The following is a 17,713-nucleotide window of genomic DNA, read 5'->3' as shown; positions in this document are numbered from 1 at the left end:
TACAAAAAACAAACAACACTAATGTGAGAAGTGAGTTTATGCAAATCACTAGAACACGGACAAATAAGACGGATTGTACAAGGAAACGTATTTACACATGTACATCTACGCACGATCCACAATATCGGACATATTTACAATGGTCACAAAGAGTAATTGTCACGGCAACAGCACAACACAAAGCATTCTCCAACGTTGGACGTCCAGAACAGACGGGTCTGTTTCCTGAATGAGATGAGCGTAGTCGGACTGAGACGGAGACTTTGGTTCTGGTTTAACGACGCGGCCTGTGGAGCAGAACTACTTTCAACTTCGTCTTCGTAGCTGCTGGCTCCAGACGTGTCTACATATATATCCTCAATTTGTGTTTCATAAAGACTAAATCTCTTTAAATATAGAGAATTTCTTTAAAAACTGGTGAAAATATAGAATTTTAAAGAAGATCCTTGTTTCTCCTGTTGATGTTCTGATTGGCAGTCGAACAACAAATGTCTTCACATGACACTGAGTAACAGCTAACAACCATGCAAGCGTTTGGATCCGGGTCCGGCCGTCGGCGACGCCACTGGACCGTTCTCAAACTGCCACCAGATGAGACTTGACGCTTCAAGTCAGTACAGAAGCAACAACGCTGGCCTAAAGAAAAGCTGGGAACAGTGGGAGTGACGTGGATCAGACACACGATGAGGCGGATGGGACTCGACATGGACACGGCTTGAAGCTCAGATGAATCGACTCCGGGTCGAGCGGAACGAGCTCGCTGCTTCTTCATCACGTGAATGAATTAAAATGAGCTTCTAAACGACCGGTCGTCCCGTTTGAGCTTCTAACCACAGGACGTGACGCCGTGTTCTGTCTACGATGCCTGTGAGCGGACAGAGGCGACGCCGGAGGGTCCAGACGACGCTCACCCATGGTGCTGGTGTGGTTCTGGTGCTTCATGCCAACACTGGTAACTGGAAGTAAAAAACCTGTGCTACGTGGCAGTTGTCTTCGTTGCGTGTGTGGCAGTGTTTGCAGCCAGCAGAAGCTGAGTCGCTGCTTTACTTCGTGTCCTAGCTTTAAATCTAAAGTGTTCTGTTTCGACCCGTAGCTGCGTTTGCTCGTGATGCTGCTCCTTTGGCCCATTAAAGGCAGCTTCCACTCTGAGGACCGGAGCTCAGGCGGTTCCACGTCAGCATGAAGCACCAGCATCAGCACCAACACATGGATGAGTTCTCTCTCCGCCCCACGCACAAAAAAATGAAGAAGTGCCTGATCCGGGTCGGGTCGGGTCGGGTCCGGTCCGGTCCGGTCGGGTCGGGTCCAGTCCGGTCCAGGCATCAGTCGCTGGGGTCCTGGCACTGGGAGCAGTGGCTCATGTCGTCGGTGTAGAGCTCCACCTGGATGGTGACGCTGTAGAAGCCGAACTTGTTGTGGAGCAGGTCGGTGGCCTCCTGCAGCACGGACTGCGGGTCGGCGCCCTCCTCTGCAAAGCGAACCCATGATGATACAGAAGAAAGCAAACCTGCTCAGGCTGTAGAACATCATCTGCTCTCTCTGCATCAGGGGCACCGGTACGTTACCTATGGCCAGGTGGACCGAGACCAGGCTCTGGCCCAGAGTCAGAGCCCACAGGCGCAGGCAGTGCATGGACTTGACAGCTTTCACCGACAGCAGCACCTCCTTCACGGAGTTGAACTCTATTCCTTTAGGAGCGCCTGAAAAACAGAGGTGCAGTGAACGCAGCGCGTCAGTGAATGTTGGACCGGAGCGTACGGGGTTCTGGTGGAAACCAGCTTTTATTACTGGGATGGTTCTCAGTAGCTGGACACTGGACCGTGGTGCTGTTGACACAGACACGGGTCCGTCCTCTCTACACGTCGTCTTCAGGACTTTCAGCGACGCGGAAGTAAAAGCTCACAAAGTCACGACACTGAGGACGTCCTGAGGCCGTGACCATCTGTGCTGTGGCTCTGAACGCGCCTCATTCAGCGGCCACGGAGGCGCCGCTGATGCGAACGGGCTGATGAGGAGAACGCTGCCTGTCTTTACCTTCCAGCAGGATCCTGAAGACGTCGCGGAGGATGGTGACGGTGGTGCAGAGCACGAAGACGGAGAACAGGAAGGTGCAGATGGGGTCGGCCACTTTGTACTCGGGCTGAAAGGAGGAGAGAGAGGCATCATGGTCAGATGGCGCCTCCACCGTCCCGAGGCCTGGAACACGCGCCATATTTAACCCTTTCATCCATGACAAACAGGAAGTGACAGCGTTCCAGCTTCTATTAATAATCATTTACAGACGGATAAAAAGCACCTTTTATCGCTGACATTGCGGTCTCACCCCAACATCCACCTGATCTAAAACTGACCCGGAAGTAGATGATGGTCGCGGCCACCATGACGCCCACGCTCTGCAGCAGGTCTCCCAGCACGTGGATGAAGGCGGCGCGGACGCTGGTGTTGCCGTGGCCGCTGAGCAGCGCGTGGCCGTGGCCGTGGCCCACCGGGCTCTGGCCGCTCTCGTCGATCTGGTGGTAGCCGCTGCCGTGGGCGTGGAAGGTGGTGGAGTGGTGCAGGATGTAGGCCATGCTGAGGAGCACGGGAGCAGCGTTAGGAGCCGACGGCTGTCACATCTAAACTTCTGGAGCTGAGCTGAAAAGCTCTGAACGAAGACCACGCTGCTAATGTGCTTCATCGAGGCCATTAAGTCCCATTAGGTCCCATCTACTCACATAATATTCACGATGACGGCACAGCCGGAGGTCACCAGCATCACGTGGCCGTCAATCTCGTAGTCGTTGCGCACGATCCTCTCGACGGCCAAGTAGACGAGAGCCCCCGTGACGATCCAGATGGACATGACGGAGATGAAGGCCCCGAGGATCTCTGAGGAGACAGGGGACGTTAGCCCGCGCTAGCCCGCCCGCGCGCACGCTAGCCCGCCCGCGCGCACGCTAGCCCGCCCGCGCGCACGCTAGCCCGCCCGCGCGCACGCTAGCCCGCCCAGGCCCGGCGCCGGCGCCCACCTGATCGGTGCCAGCCGAAGTTCATGGTCTTGGTGGGAGGCCTGGAGGAGATCCACAGGGAGAACAGGCTCACCATCATGCTGCCGAAGTCGGTGAGGAGGTGGGCGGCGTCCGTCATGATGGCCAGGCTGTGGGCCAGGTACCCGCCTGAGGGAGGAGGGGGGGGGGGGGGGGGGGTTAGAGTCTGTGGGTTCAGACGACCCGCCCCTGCGCCGACCCGTTACCTATGACCTCGCCGATCATGAAGACGAGGCAGACGACCGAGGCGATGAACAGCTTCTTCTGGGCCACTAGCTTGTCGGCGCCGCGCTCGCGGGCCGAGGCCTTGGCGCCGTGGCAGTGGGCGCCGACCGGACGCCTCAGCTCGATGGCACCGGACGTGTCCCCGTTCTTAAAAGGCAGGTCGGGGAACTGCTCTTTGGCGTCTGGGAAGGAGCTGCAGGGCAGAGTTAGTACCTCAGCATCACTGAGCTACGCCTGCGCCGCGTGTCTGAGGACGGAGCCCACTGGGGTCCAGGTCCACTCCGCACCTGGTGCCACGAAGTGAGTGACAGTGCGTCTGCGAAACACGGACCCGGTGAACACATCCTGTCAGTCAGCGCCGTGGAACCGGACCTCGGGCCCGACTGCTGCCGTGTGAGAGCCTCGACTCAGGCTGAAGAAGCGGCTTCGTGCTGCAGCGAACGCTGTGGCGCCGACAGAACCGCTCCGGACCCGTGGAGACCGCTCTTCACCTTTTCTAATAATTTGACCGATTTCCTCTGGTAGTTTTAACGCGTCTCACTCTTCATCTACTGAATGTTCAACGTGACACCAGAAGCTTTGACCCGACCTGTGATTTTAATCAGGGGCCTGAACAACATGCTGACTTGGCCCACATGGCCGTCTGCTGCCGTGGGGGGGGACTAATGAGGTGGAAAAAACCTCATTTGGCCTCACGTGAGATAACAGCACACACTCCTAATGTCTGACACCTCATGGGGAACGCCGCGGCCCGTGATTAGCATCTATCTCACACACGTCTGAGGGGACGAACGCTGAAAGGAACCGGTGGAGCGGAAAACGGATTCTGTTCAATTACACCACTGGGGCCTATGAGCAAACACACACACACACACACACACACACACACACACACACACACACACACACACACACACACACACACACACACACACACACACACACACTCACCTGCAGGCGGTGTTAAATGTAACACGATCCCAGGATGATGAAAAGCTGATAGGAGCCCCAGTCAAACAACCACAGACATCACTGCTTCTCACAGAAGTGGAAGAATGTGGAACCAGACGCCGGTGAGGTCAGATGACGCTCCACTGGTTCCGATCCAACATGGCCGCTCCACACGGAACACGGAGGCTGATAATGTTTGAGTCGGTTGTTAAGTGCGTAGTTGCTGCGTCCCCTAAATATTCTAACTATCAGATCGCGCTTTGGAGCCGCGTTCAGGCCTTCATCAACGGCCCACGAGGCCCACGGAGCCCACGGAGCAGCAGAGACGCCTGAGGGCGGAACCAGCGACCTATGAAATGATACGATGGAGAGAAAACCGCCCCCGAGCGTTTAATCACTGCCGCATCCTGCTGCTCCCGGTGAAAGTAACGGCGCCGCACGCGGAGCCCGAGCTCCAGCATCCGCACGCGGAGCCCGAGCTCCAGCATCCGCACGCGGAGCCCGAGCTCCAGCATCCGCACGCGGAGCCGTAACCGGGTTTCACACGTTAGAGGAAACGTGCCAGCAGTGTGAAGGTGTCACATATTTTAAGGCCGTTTTCATTAATAGGACATTTTAGTTCCAGCATATCTGCAGATATTAAGCGTAACCGAGCCTCCAGGGAGCGGCCGGTACCGAGTCCATTTAGAGGCAGACGGGCTGAGCTTCATCAGGGACCGGAGCAGACGCCCATTAAACCTCACACAGTGACTGAGACTCAGACAGCAGGAGGAGACGCCGGTAAACACAGCTGAGAGCTTCTAACGGCCTCTATTCGTGTCGGTTTTTCTAAAGGTCAGTGATGCAGTCAAACGTAACTGTGAGTCACGTTTGTTCAAACCTCTTCAAACTGCAGTTCAAACGATTTGTCTGTAAAGAATTCATCAGAGATTCTGATCAGAAGATTCTGTGATCCGTTCCCCTCTTTCTCTGCGCCTTCATGAACTGATTCTGTTTGGATTTTAGGTGCTGCTCAAACAAATTAATTTAATTGAAAGGGTGAGATTAACATCTAGTGAATTCTGAAGCTACTACAAGGTTTATGGGTTTAATTCTAAATAAAAATATGCTGCAAACCTTCAAACTGCACATTAAGTCAAAATGATCAATATTATTATACTATTAATAATAAACAGCAGTAAAATCATTAGTAAATCAAAAGAAATGCATTTTAAAAATCAACATAAAATAAAAAATTACCAGATCATTCAAATTTTAGTTTATGAATATGTCTGTCTGTGTTTTCTGGACTGGAGCTTCTTTGGGGGAAAGTTTTGTTGTTTTGCTGCATTAAAAAATAAACACTTTGTATAAATTAACAAATACTCACAAAAAGTGGATGTACTTCATATTTCTATTTTTATAATCAAACACACTAACGTTTGATGTGTTTCATTGTATTATTATTATTATTCTGTAAACAGGCCCGTCTTTATATGTTTCCATGTTAATTCTAGGCCTCTTTTATTCAGAACTAGGATCGATGTCGTTTCTTTGTAACACACTTTTTTTCCAGTTGGGAGAAAATCATAGAAATGACAAAGTAAACACACACAGAGTGCAAATGGTGCATGAAATCCCAAATGTAGCCATATGTACGCTCTCTCTCTCTCTCTCTCTCTCTCTCCCTCTCTCCCTCTCTCTCTCTCTCTCTCTTTGTGTCTCTCGCTGCAGCAGCAGCAAATCTTTGAACTTCCTAATTAATTTTATTTGCTGAAGATGTCATATTTGCACATTTCTACACTTCCCTGAATAAACGGACGAGCGCGTGTCGAGGCCTCGTCTAAACCCAGAGGTTCGCCTGCGTTGAGCTCCACCTGTAGTGTCCATCAGCTGTTTGTGCACGAGCCGTTTTTAACAAAGCTGAAGCGACTCTGCTGGAAAACGTTTCAGCCAAACGTTGGAGTGGACAGAAACTCGGATCAAGGCCTTCACGCCGCCAAAACCCCCGGCTCTTAATTTATTGTCACGCAGCGCCCGATGTCACATCGTTAATGCGGCTCCGTTTAACGTTTGATTCAAATTCGACACGTATTAATTTAAAATAACCTTTGTCTGTGGAAACCATTTCAGTTAATTCTGCAGAAGAAGCGCAGTGACGTTCGCTGCGCTAGAGGCGCGTCCTCCACAGTCACAGCGGAGTTTGTCTGCTTTGTTTATTATGATAAAATCTAATGAATAAGTAGATGACAGTAAAATCGGTTTCAGCGCATTCTATTGTTTTCGCGTCCCACGCGGGCCGAACGTGCAGCGCGTCTCCCTAATGACAGCTGATGGGTTCTTAGCGTTGCTCGGTGAACTGGCCCCGGGGCCATTTGTCACAAGCTGTCCGCGACCAAGTCAAGCGTGGAAATGAATTTGTTCATTCACATAAAACCGCCCGTGTGAGCGGCAGCCTGCTCATCATGCACCACAGTAACTACTGCTCCCAGCGCGCCTCGTTCACCTCGCACTCGCAACATCATGGGAATTTCCCCGCAGATGCGCAACACGCTGACTTTTGCGCCTCGGTCTGCGGACGTCCGCAGTAAAACCGCCTCCAAAAACACTCAGTCTCTGTCCATTTCACCACGTCCAGCAGATTCGTGCCCAATCTGAGCTGGATGCGTGGAATAAGTGGCCACATGCGTAATTCTTCATGCATCTGCAGTTGTGAAACGTAACATTTTCTCACCTCTGTAGTTTCAGTGAATACATCTTCGCATTCTTCTCGTGTATCAGGTGAGATTTCTCAGAATTTGCCGCGTTATTATCCATTTATCCAGCGCACAGTCAGTGCATTTGTCCACTCTTGAAAATAAAGGAGAGGAAAACGTGTGTTTTATTTTGGTGGTGCAGGAGTTGGAGGAGAGAACGCGCAGGTCCCGTGTCCCTGGTCGTCACTGGGCGCGTGTAAAAGTGAGCTGACTCCTCATCTCCGCGAGCTGCGAGACTTCAGAACAAACGAATAAATTCCTTCATTGCGGTGCTGAGAGGCAGGAGGAGGAAACCACGTGCGGGTTTTCCGAGGGAGGTTTTGATTAGAGTTGTAGCCTCGAACGCGGAGCCGCAGCAGCACCGCGCGCTCAACACTGCAGCTGCTGTGACAGGACGAACAGGAGGCTGAGACTGACTGATCACCTGCAGACGGACTCCTGCGCTGGAGCCCGACGGGACGGACGTCAGCGCAAACCCGTGCGTGTGCGCGTGTGGGCAATTCAAAAATATAACATAAAACATTGGAAGATTTTTTTCTCAACATTAGACCATTTCACTCCTGTTAATATGAAAGAGAAAATCTCTGTTAATTCAAAGCACCACATTATTGTTAATTTGTAGATCTTTGTAAAAAAATCTGTTTTTCCAGGACAGGCCTATCATTTTCAACTGAACTCATTCAAATCATTGGATTTGCATTAAATAAGGGTTAGGAGATCCGGTAAATACATTTATTATCTGTATTATTTGCTTTGCATTTTGAAATATATACGCGAAACGTGTCTTTTAGACAAATAATTGCGTTACACCGTTGGATGTGAGATATGTGTTAATCTGTGGTTTGATTTGATATTTGATGTAATTAGTCTGTTCTTGTGCATCACAGTCACACATAAATTTGTTGATAAAAGCTTTGTATCATTATATGTTTAGTATATTGTTGTTTAATCAGCTCTGTTCATATTAATGTTTGGTCATTGCTGTAACAACACATTAGAACCCTGTTACACTGTACACGAACTTATCAACACTCATTTAAATGTGACACTGCTAAGCATTGAAATCTCGGTGTTTTAATTAATTAATTTTAATTATTTCAATTATTTTTTATAGATGATAAAAACCAGAACATTGTAAATAAATTTTAATACACCGTGGCACCGTCTTCACCAAATTAAACTTTGAGCTGCAAAAGAATGAATCTAGAGTTTGTGTTTTACTGATCCCTAAACGCACCATCAGCGTGATGTCATGACGTCATGACGCTGGCTGTGTTTGGTTTCCGCGCCGAGCACAAATGGAAGCGACGAGCAGCGACAGTAAAGCGGGCGAGCAGAGCGCAGACACGGGGATGGAGGCGGACAGCTCGGCGTCCAGGTCCGACAGGTAAAACCGAAGCAAATGGGGAATTCTGCTGCACGGGTCGAACCGCTGCTGCTGAAACGGGCCGTTAGCTAACGAGCGCTGCTAACGCTAACGCTAGCTGCTAGCGGAGAGCGCCGTCAGCGTGGCTGCGGCGAACAAAGGCAGGGAAGAACCGAACCGAACCCGCTTCCGGTCCTCTGTCTTTGTTTCACTGTGGCTTCGGCACCAGATAAAGGACGTCTCAGTAAAATGAATGCGTAATCGTAGCTCATCATCATCTCCATCGTAGCAGCGTTAGTGTAGGTGACAGACGCAGTGCGTCCTTCATATTGAAGCCTTTCACGCAGAACCAAGGCCAAGTGATGACAGCCTTACTCATGTGACGGCGGCCCCAGGTTCTGCTCGGCTGCGTCCGGGGCAGCGGCGTGATTTCCTGGGGAGTGTCGGCAAGTTCCCCGTCCTCCCCCTCAAACACGCCGACAGCAGGGAGTCACTGCAGAGAGACGGTTCCGAGGAGGACGTTGAGTCCAGACTCCTCGTGTCTCTGCGGGACAGCGGAGCGTCTGCAGGTTCTCAGAGTTCAACCCTCCTGCAGCTTTTAGTGACTGTTCTGTCCGTTCAGACTCAAACTATGAGCTTTGTTTGGTCAGAAGAGACATTCGACTGCGTTGAACCTTGTAGAACCTGCAGAACCACGGTAGAGGTGAACTGCCTGTATTGGAGCAGCAGCGCGGGGTCGTCTGTGAACCAGAGGCATCTCTGATGGCAGCGAGCGCGTTGAACCTAATGTTTGTGTGCGTTGAGTCCCAGCAGCTGCATCACAGGTCCTCTTCTGCTCATCTGTTCATCAGTCGTTCCGTCTTTAACTCCACTGGTAGCGAACAGGATTCCTTGGACGGCCTCTCGGAACCCGTGCCCCGCTGCCCTTTGACCCCGTCGCCGCGGAAACGGACCACTAGCCAGTCTAAGACGGAGCCGCCGCTGCTGAGGACCAGCAAGCGGACGATCTACACGGCCGGACGGCCGCCGTGGTACAACGTCACCGGCACCACGTTCAAAGAGGCCTTCGTTATCGGTGAGACAAACGGTTCGTCACGTCACGTCACGTCACGTCACGTCACGTCACGTCACGTCACATCACAGCAAGTGATTCATTCAACCGCTGCGACCGCAGACCAACGAGGCTGACAATAAAGAGGATAGAACAGCTGAAGGAGAAGCTGGAGGAGAGAGAGGCTGTGGACGCCTCGCTCCACTCGTATCTCTTGTGTGGTTTTACTGCTAATTGGAAGGAGGCTTTATCTGCTGTAACAGATCGTTGCACTGGTCGAACTCACGCAATCTGCAAATCAGACGGAGTATTTGTCCAAGAGAAGCTGAATCATACGTAGAGATGAGGAGCTCTGCAGTTCCTACTCCTCTGCCAGTCAGCAGTTTGGGCCTCGATGGTTAAACCCACAGCCCCCCCCCCGTGCGCAGCTGGCTCTGCTCCAGGCCTGTTGTCCTGAAGCATCGCTGTTGTGGTCTTTGCTCGGAGGTCGAGTGGAGGAAAGGCATCTCTACACTAATGTCTTCATTTATTCGTCAGAGCTGCTGTTTTTAGTTGTTTGACGGCAGCAGAAAAACGGCTGCGCACACACATTTTCTGCATCAACAAGCACAAATACTTCAACACAGTTTTTCTCTAGTTGCTCATATTTACTCACAGAACTAACACCTCTTCCTTTAATTTTAATTCACTCCTGAGTCGTGTTGTAAAGTGAAATGAGGATGTGAGGATTCGCCGGCCGTTGTCTAAGAGACGCTCACACCTGTGGTTCCTCATCCTCAGTTTGGACACGGAACCCAGATGGACCTGACGGGTCAGAGCGGGTCCACTCATTGGACCTGACGGGTCAGAGCGGGTCCACTCATTGGACCTGACGCTGCGGTTCTGTTTCTGCAGGTCTGTGTGGAGGAAGCGCTTCTGGAAAAACCACGGTAGCCAATAAGATCATCGAAGCGCTGGACGTTCCCTGGGTGGTTCTGCTGTCCATGGACTCGTTCTACAAGGTAGAACTCAACCTTAAAACACAGGACGGCTCGTAACCAGTTAACATGTTAAATTTGTGTCCCAACGTGGATGCAGATCCGCATCAGCCCACTCACCCGTGTCTTCTGTGCTTCAGGTGCTGAACAAGGAGCAGCAGGAGCTGGCAGCTACAAACGAGTATAACTTTGACCACCCTGATGCCTTTGACTTCGAGCTCCTGGTCACCGTCCTGCGGAAGCTGAAGAAAGGGAAGAGCATCAAAGTGCCCGTTTACGACTTCACCACTCACTCCAGGCGCAAAGAATGGGTGAGACGTGTTGTGCTCCGTGTCTGAGCTGCTGCCAGTTGAGACGTGGGCTCACTTCCTAATTATCCAGGACATTAACCCATGCGAGCAGCTCACACCCAGAATGCATCTGACGCTGTAGCTCCGAGAACTCCTCTGTTCTGTCACAAAGTAATTTCATGCCTGAAAGGCACAACACCAGGCAGATCCGCCCTTCGTGACTCATGACTTCACATCACTTCATGGGGCTTTTGTAATTAAGCCTCGGGCCCCAGGGAAACGGGGCCGCGGCTCCAACGAGGCTCAGCCCGGAGCTCAGTCTGTGTCTGAACACGGAGCTCCTGCAGCTGGAACTAAAACTGGAAGTCGGCGCCTTTTCCTGCTTTTTCTGACTTTGTTACTAGAACATGTTAAGGATCCACTAAATCATCTCTTGGTCCCTCTGAGTCCAGGGAAATGAACCGATCAATAAACACTCATCTGTTTCATTAGAATTCACTTTCTCCTTTTCACACACAACCTTCTCTGCTCCTTCTTAAAATCAATACCGACGTGTCCAGACCATTGACTTCAGCATGGAGCCGCTCGCAGAAGGTAAAACGCCTGTGACGTACTCCACTCCCCATTTTGTCTTTGATTGAAGCAGCAATTAATCTTTCTCACCCCGTCCCTCCCTGAACACCCCCCCCCCCGGTCTCTGCACAACAATGGGTTCATCAGATCAGAGGAACTGCTCCTTATTGTTTTTTTTGTGCAGAATTTCCTGAACGTTGAAAAACAATTATAATCCATCTTAATTGCTCCATCCCATAATATTTTACATACTGATCCAGGAAATGGACCTTCACTCTGTCAACCCTTTTAGAGAACTCGTCTATTTTCTGTGGAGCTGCAGAGAAATATTTTTCTTTGCAGAGCCGTCGTGAAGCTAGAATCTGTAGACGTTGCTCATTGTTGCATTTGTTTCCTGCAGAAAACGGTGTACGGGGCCAACGTCGTCATCTTCGAGGGCATCCTGGCCTTCGCCAACAAGGAGCTGCTGAAGGTGAGTTGAGTCCTGGGCTGCAGCGCTGTCTCCTCACGACCTCTTCACTCTGGGCTTCTGCAACATGAAAAGACGGGTTTAAAAATCTGATTAACAGAGCTGCAGCAGATTCATGCTGAACTGAAGGCGCTGATTCAAATGAGATAAATTCATGCTAAAAATGCTAATTCATCTGCAGCAGGAGCTGATTAATGTCTGATGCTGCTTTATTAGCGCTCCCGTCTCTGACGTCACCTTTAAAACCTGAAGGTTTGGACTGAAACGATCCAGATTCAGTGGAGCTGGTGTTTCCGGCCGTGTTTGTTGTGGAGCCTGGTTTTATGGGCGCCTCCTTTATAATGATGCTGTCAGGGGTCAGATGGAATCCATATGAATTAAAGGGGAGGCTTCTTTACAGCCTTTTGTGAACGGCGCTGTTTGTGCCGGAGCTGGAGTGCGGCGATAAGGCGGCGCCTCCCACGGGACCCGGGCGGCGCCTGATTACCTTCTGATTCACCTAATAACAGCCGCTGGTGGCGGTGATTAATTGTGTTTGGTGTCCATTGTTGTAATTGAAGTCAATTATAGCTGCAGATCAGATACGGTGAAGCAGAGGACGCAGACACGCACACACAGACACACACCTAGGCACGCACGCACACACGCGCAGACACACATGCTCACACACACACACACACACACATAGACACGCAGACACGCACGCAGACACACACGCAGACACACACGCGTAGACACACGCAGACAAACACACACATACACACACTGCTCTCTGCTGGTTTGGAAGTGTGGGATTTGGATTCCTTCTGTTTTCAGAATCAGATTCTGATTCCTTCTGTTTTTTTTTAGAATCAGAATCAGATTCTGATTCCTTCTGTTTTCGCGACCAACACAACGTTTGCCGTCTCCAGCTCATGGATGTGTTTCTGTTGCGGCCCTGCTGCCGTTTGCTCTCTCACCTTTCAACCAGCCGCTCCTCGTCCACCTCCCTGTGCGGCCTGACAGCCGTGCTGACGCGGCCACATGCCATCTTTGAGTCGCTCAGATTTACGGCTCGGTCCACCGGCTCGTTGTGCAGCTGAGTTATGTCGTCCCCTCACTGTCACCGGTGCCTAAATCACCCACTCTTTATTCCGCTATTCTTCTTTTGTCAGCGACGCCGTCTCCTCTGTTGCTCTGACTCTGTGGTGAAGAGGCCTCATTGATTTTTCCCGGTTCTGCTGAGTTAAGGTCCAGTTTAACGGCGCTTCCTGAACGGATCAGCGCTAAGCGACGCCTCCTCCTTTCTGTTACTGTGTCGTTAAAGGATTTCTCTTGTTCTCTCCTCAGCTTCTGGACATGAAGGTGTTCGTGGACACAGACTCCGACATCCGTCTGATACGGAGGCTGAAGAGGGACATCTCGCAGCGAGGCCGGGATATCAGCGGCATCATCAAACAGTACAATAAGTTTGTGAAGCCGGCGTTTGAGCAGTACATCGAGCCCACGGTGCAGGTGGCCGACATCGTGGTGCCCAGAGGTCAGTGGAGGACGCGTGAACGTCACTCAACGCGTTGCTGCTCTCTGCTGCTTCAGATGAACAGCGCTGACACTTTGTTTGCAGGTGGAGAGAACTTCGTAGCTCTGGATTTGATCGTTCAGCACGTTCACAGTCAGCTGGAGAAGGTACGGATGCCTCTGTGTTACTGAGTCAGCTGACTATCTAGTACGTATGCTGCGGGTTCTACTGTGGTAAGAATGAATTAAAAGCAGGATGATGTGAAGGTGAAGGCTCTGGAGGCTCCGCTCCTCGTGCTACAGACTCACAGCCAGTCCACACAGTGAATATTGGACCCCAGAGTCTGGGAGCTTCAGTCCTGTCGGATTGGACCATTTCCGCCCTCTGCTGGTTTCTCCTGCTGCTGAGCTGGAGGAAATCGGGCCTTAGTCAGCAAAGCGGCTGCCTGGAGATTTGTGAAGGTCGTTATCCTCCACACCTCATTGACGGTGGTGTGAGACGGCTGCAGTAGGTGCCTGAGTTAACGACCCTGGAAGGAGCCGAGTCCTTCGTCTTTCCTTCCAGACGCTTTATGACCTGCTACTAACAGAACTCTCCTATTCTGACACTTTAGAGTCCGATGAATGTTCTGTGTGATTAATCCTGGGGGTATTTGAAGTGTTTGACGTTGGGGGTTGATGTTGCGGTGACTGGTTTCCCCAGGAATGGCTTGATCTCACCTTTTGTTTTTGTTTCCCACTCTTTGCACACACTGGTGCGTCTTTGTGTGTGTCTGTCTGTGTGTGTGTGTGTGTCTCCTTGTGCACGACCCTCCTTGCCTGGCTGAATGCTGTGTAACCATTCCAGCGTGAGATCACTGTGAGGTACGACTGTTACTGTTACGTTATTAGCCTTCCTCTTCCTTCATGCTCTTTGCAGCTCTGCAGCCTTTAGTTGAGGATCAGCTTTGACCATCAGCAGCAGAGTAGTGAGAGGGGAAGGGGGGTTCCTCTCCACCTGCACATCCAACCTCTCCAGCTGTTTCGACCCAAATAAACTAATTTTAGGTTAGAGTTTTTCAGCCACAGTCTTGACTGGAACAAACCTCAGATCAGTTTGAGGTCAGGCTTCCAACCAGTCGTTAGAGCGGCTCCTCTGTGTTTTCACCTTTTAAAGCAAACTGAGCCGCTCCACTGCTCCTAAACTTCTGCCTCTTCCTTTCTCCTCTGCTTTTGTTCCTCTTTACCTCCTTCCCTCATTTTATTGGCTCTGTTGCACCAATCGACTGCGTCTCCTTCTTCAGAGGAAGCTTCGCTGGGATATGTGAGGCTCCTCCTTTTTTATTTGCTGCTCTGCTAGCTGCCTGTGCTGTGGCTGCAGCCCTGTGCTCGCCTGCTCCTGCTCCGTTCACCCACAGCTGGACCGTTGCTCTCACGGAGAAGCTTCAGGCTTTGCAGGCGCTGTGTTAAAACACAAGCATGTTCACGTTGTGTGCAGAGGTGGCGCGTGCGGCGCTGAACACGTGCACCTCATGGCAGCATCAGCCTGTTTCTGGCTTTAGCCCTGTGTTGTCTGTGCTGCTCACGCAACTGGTGATATTAGAAACCAGGCGTAGAACATTCATCCTGAGCAGCTTTTCCGGAACGACTAGTTTGTGTTCAGTTTGATGAACCAGTGTCACTTCATGCATGTGAATCATTTTGCATCAAACAGTTACTGAGGAATCGTTTAGTTTTTTACTTTTTGTTTGTTAATGAAGCTCTGTTTTCTGTCACAGATCCGCTCTGGCCTCGGCTCATCAGGGTCAACCTTTACCCAAAACCCTCAGCGTGATGGAGAGCACGCCACAGGTCCGCGGCATGCACACCATCATCAGGTGAGTGGGCGGAGCGGCGGGCGGCGACATCACGCACTCATCACTTCACTTCCTCATGAGTGTGTTTGTGCAGGAACAAGGAGACGAACAGAGATGAGTTTATCTTTTACTCCAAGAGATTAATGAGGCTTCTGATAGAACACGCTCTGTCCTTCCTGCCGCTCAAGGTGAGACTTGTTGAAGTAGATGGTATCAGTACTAGTACTAGTAGTGTCATCTGCTGGTGCAGCCTTCAGCCGCTGCCTTGTAAAGTCTGAAGCTTTTAATAAGGACACTCTGTCTGGCTCTTTGTCGTCCAGCCGGTGTTTGTGGAGACGCCTCAGGGCGGCGTCTATGAGGGCAAACGCTTGAGCGGTAAACGAGTAAGTCTGCTGCTGATTAAGACGTAATGCATCACAGCTTGGCCTCAGACCGGTCAGCTTGACCTTTCTGCTCCAATGTTGGCTCTGTGCCTGTAGATCACTGGCGTTTCCATCCTGAGAGCAGGGGAGACCATGGAGCAGGCTCTGATGGCCGTCTGTAAAGACATCAGGCTGGGAAAGATCCTGATCCAGACCAACCACGACACAGGAGAACCCGAGGTCCGTAACCCTCCAGTCTCACCACGCGCTTGAAGAACGTTTGTCTTTATTATTTTGGCTGCTAAGAATCAGAATTTCTGCTCGTCTGCAGCTTCACTACCTTCGCCTGCCCAAAGACATCAGTGAGGACTACGTGATCCTGATGGACAGCACCGTGTCCACAGGAGCGGCTGCGCTCATGGCTGTCAGAGTCCTGCTGGTACGTCAAAGCAGCGTCGTGGGGCTTCACTGCTTTCATGTACATTAACGCAACGCTTTCCCGTTCAGGACCACGACGTAGCAGAAGACAAGATCTTCCTGCTGTCGCTGCTCATGGCAGAGATGGGCGTGCACTCGGTGGCCTACGCCTTCCCCAGGGTCCGCATCATCACCACGGCGGTGGACAAGGAGGTCAACGACCAGTTCCACATCATCCCCGGCATCGGTGAGGAGGTCGGGGGGGAGCGTATCTGACAGGAAACGTCTGGGCCTAACGGGACCTCCCTGACCGTGCAGCAGCTGCACGAGGCTCTACACCGCTTTATGAATCATGTGTGACCTTTACAGGCTCCGCTGGCTGCCACTAAGGGAAGCTGATGAATGGCTCCGCTCAGCGGCTCCAGCGGCCAGAACCTGGCTGTAGCTGGAAGTGCATTCACATGTATTTCTTTGTGTCTGAAGGTAACTTTGGGGACCGATACTTCGGCACCGACGCTCCGTCAGACTGGTGTGAAAGTGACGAAGGCATGGACTTCTGAGGAGCGACGAGCAGCCGGCGCCGTGAAAGCACTTGGTCCGAGCAGCATCCAGCTGATTCTGCTTCAGACTGGAGACGTGGAGACGTCGTTCCATCCAGCTGTAATTACACATCTGCCCGCGTTTGGAATCAGTCATGTGCGTTTGCTGCTCAGTCTGCAGCTCTGAAGCTTCACTGTTTACACCAGCCTTAAAGCTGGAGTTTACTGCAGGATTTTGCACAGAACGTGTTCTGTAAAGGTCCAGTTTTAGCAGCAGCGTCTCCACTCATTGATCAGTGTTCTGCACAAAGACGTGACGCCTCATCTTCTCTCTGATGTTTGGCTTGAAGCTTGATGTTTGTCTCTGGCTGCAGACGTCTGGACTGTAACATTTCATTAGGCCACTTTGACTGAAGGAGACAAACATGCTCCATACTTGAATTTAATAGAGGAATGATCGCTGAGGGAATCAGATATTTTATTTGGATTTATTTCTTTTATTTCTATTTCCTTTGTTGAATTGTTGTTGTTGTTACAGTATTTTCCAGCCGGTTACCATAGCAACAACAGCCCGTTGTGACAGTTATTTTACAGTGTGTAGATGAAAGGTCATGTTGTCACAGGTGGCTCATTCAAAGCTACTGAGTCTCATACTTGTAACTGCATTTTTAAATGTCTCTATTTATTACGTTGTTTGCAGCGATACCTGTTTGTCCTGTTTGAATTTGTCACCAGGTTTTCTTTATTTATTTACTGCACAGTTTGACTCATTTCACTTATACTTATTGTGTTAAACATGTGTTTGAACATTTGACTCACTACTTTCTGTTTTAAAAAAACGATGATGATCAGTTACTGGTGCTTTTATTGTGTCTCCGTACTGTATGACAGTTACCTCCGTTTAGTGATCTTCACATTCAACACTGCTCTGATATAAACTGAAAACGTGATCATTTCTGCTGGAAATTGGGGCTGAATTTATTAATCAGCAAAACCATTTAACAATCAATTGTGCCAAATAAAGCCAATGTAAAGATGGAATGTTCTCATTCTGCTTTATTAAACACTATATTTGAGAAGTATATTTAGTTGTTTGAAACAGGCCTTTAATGCATCACAACTGAATGCTGCTCAATAAATTTTTTGTTTTGATATTTATGTTTCACACCACATTCTCAAACACTTGCTCCTTTTTTTGTTTTTTGCTGCCACTTTTTGTCCTAAAACGTTCCTGCGAAAGCTGCGCGTCGTTTCCATTCTCTCCGCTAGAGGGCAGCAGAGCTCGCGTTAGTGTTTACAGCGGAAGTGACGCAAGGTTCAAGGCTCATGCTGCCTTTCTGGGGTGTAGGAAATATTGCTTTTACTCTGTGCCAACAAGTGAATAGGGTGGTGCATTTTCT

General features: G+C 50.6%; 2 protein-coding genes across 5 annotated transcripts; one reads left to right on the top strand and one right to left on the bottom strand.

Annotated features, from left to right (window-relative positions):
• Positions 1-19: 19 nt before the first annotated feature.
• slc30a2 (solute carrier family 30 member 2) lies at positions 20-7,389 on the bottom strand. Its single transcript, XM_029140765.3, has 8 exons — positions 6,916-7,389; positions 3,233-3,444; positions 3,009-3,155; positions 2,715-2,868; positions 2,352-2,571; positions 2,035-2,140; positions 1,566-1,700; positions 20-1,468 (listed from the first exon to the last, which is right to left on the bottom strand). The coding sequence occupies exons 1-8, from the start codon at positions 6,996-6,998 to the stop codon at positions 1,323-1,325; spliced, it is 1,203 nt and encodes a 400-aa protein (XP_028996598.1). The 5' UTR covers positions 6,999-7,389; the 3' UTR covers positions 20-1,322.
• A 788-nt stretch (positions 7,390-8,177) lies between these two features.
• Positions 8,178-17,354, top strand: si:ch211-243j20.2 (uridine-cytidine kinase-like 1). Of its 4 annotated transcripts, none has more exons than XM_029140763.3 (15): positions 8,178-8,324; positions 9,182-9,378; positions 10,249-10,355; positions 10,472-10,642; positions 11,595-11,666; positions 12,993-13,182; positions 13,267-13,328; positions 14,444-14,463; positions 14,918-15,016; positions 15,090-15,183; positions 15,316-15,378; positions 15,475-15,597; positions 15,689-15,796; positions 15,865-16,021; positions 16,258-17,354. In XM_029140763.3, exons 1-15 carry the CDS (start codon positions 8,236-8,238, stop codon positions 16,332-16,334), a joined length of 1,629 nt encoding a protein of 542 aa, XP_028996596.1. In that variant the 5' UTR covers positions 8,178-8,235; the 3' UTR covers positions 16,335-17,354. The 4 variants fall into 4 exon arrangements, with proteins under 4 accessions (XP_028996596.1, XP_028996597.1, XP_028996594.1 ...); XM_029140761.3 differs by having other exon boundaries at positions 8,185-8,324; positions 9,155-9,378; XM_029140762.3 differs by lacking the exon at positions 14,444-14,463 and adding an exon at positions 14,008-14,024 and having other exon boundaries at positions 8,185-8,324; positions 9,155-9,378.
• The last annotated feature ends 359 nt before the right edge of the window (positions 17,355-17,713 follow it).

This window comes from Betta splendens, chromosome 24 (genome assembly GCF_900634795.4).
Source record: "Betta splendens chromosome 24, fBetSpl5.4, whole genome shotgun sequence".
NCBI lineage: Eukaryota > Metazoa > Chordata > Actinopteri > Anabantiformes > Osphronemidae > Betta > Betta splendens.
The sequence above is the reverse complement of the archived record's forward strand: the minus strand, read 5'-3'. Positions and strand labels throughout refer to the sequence as shown.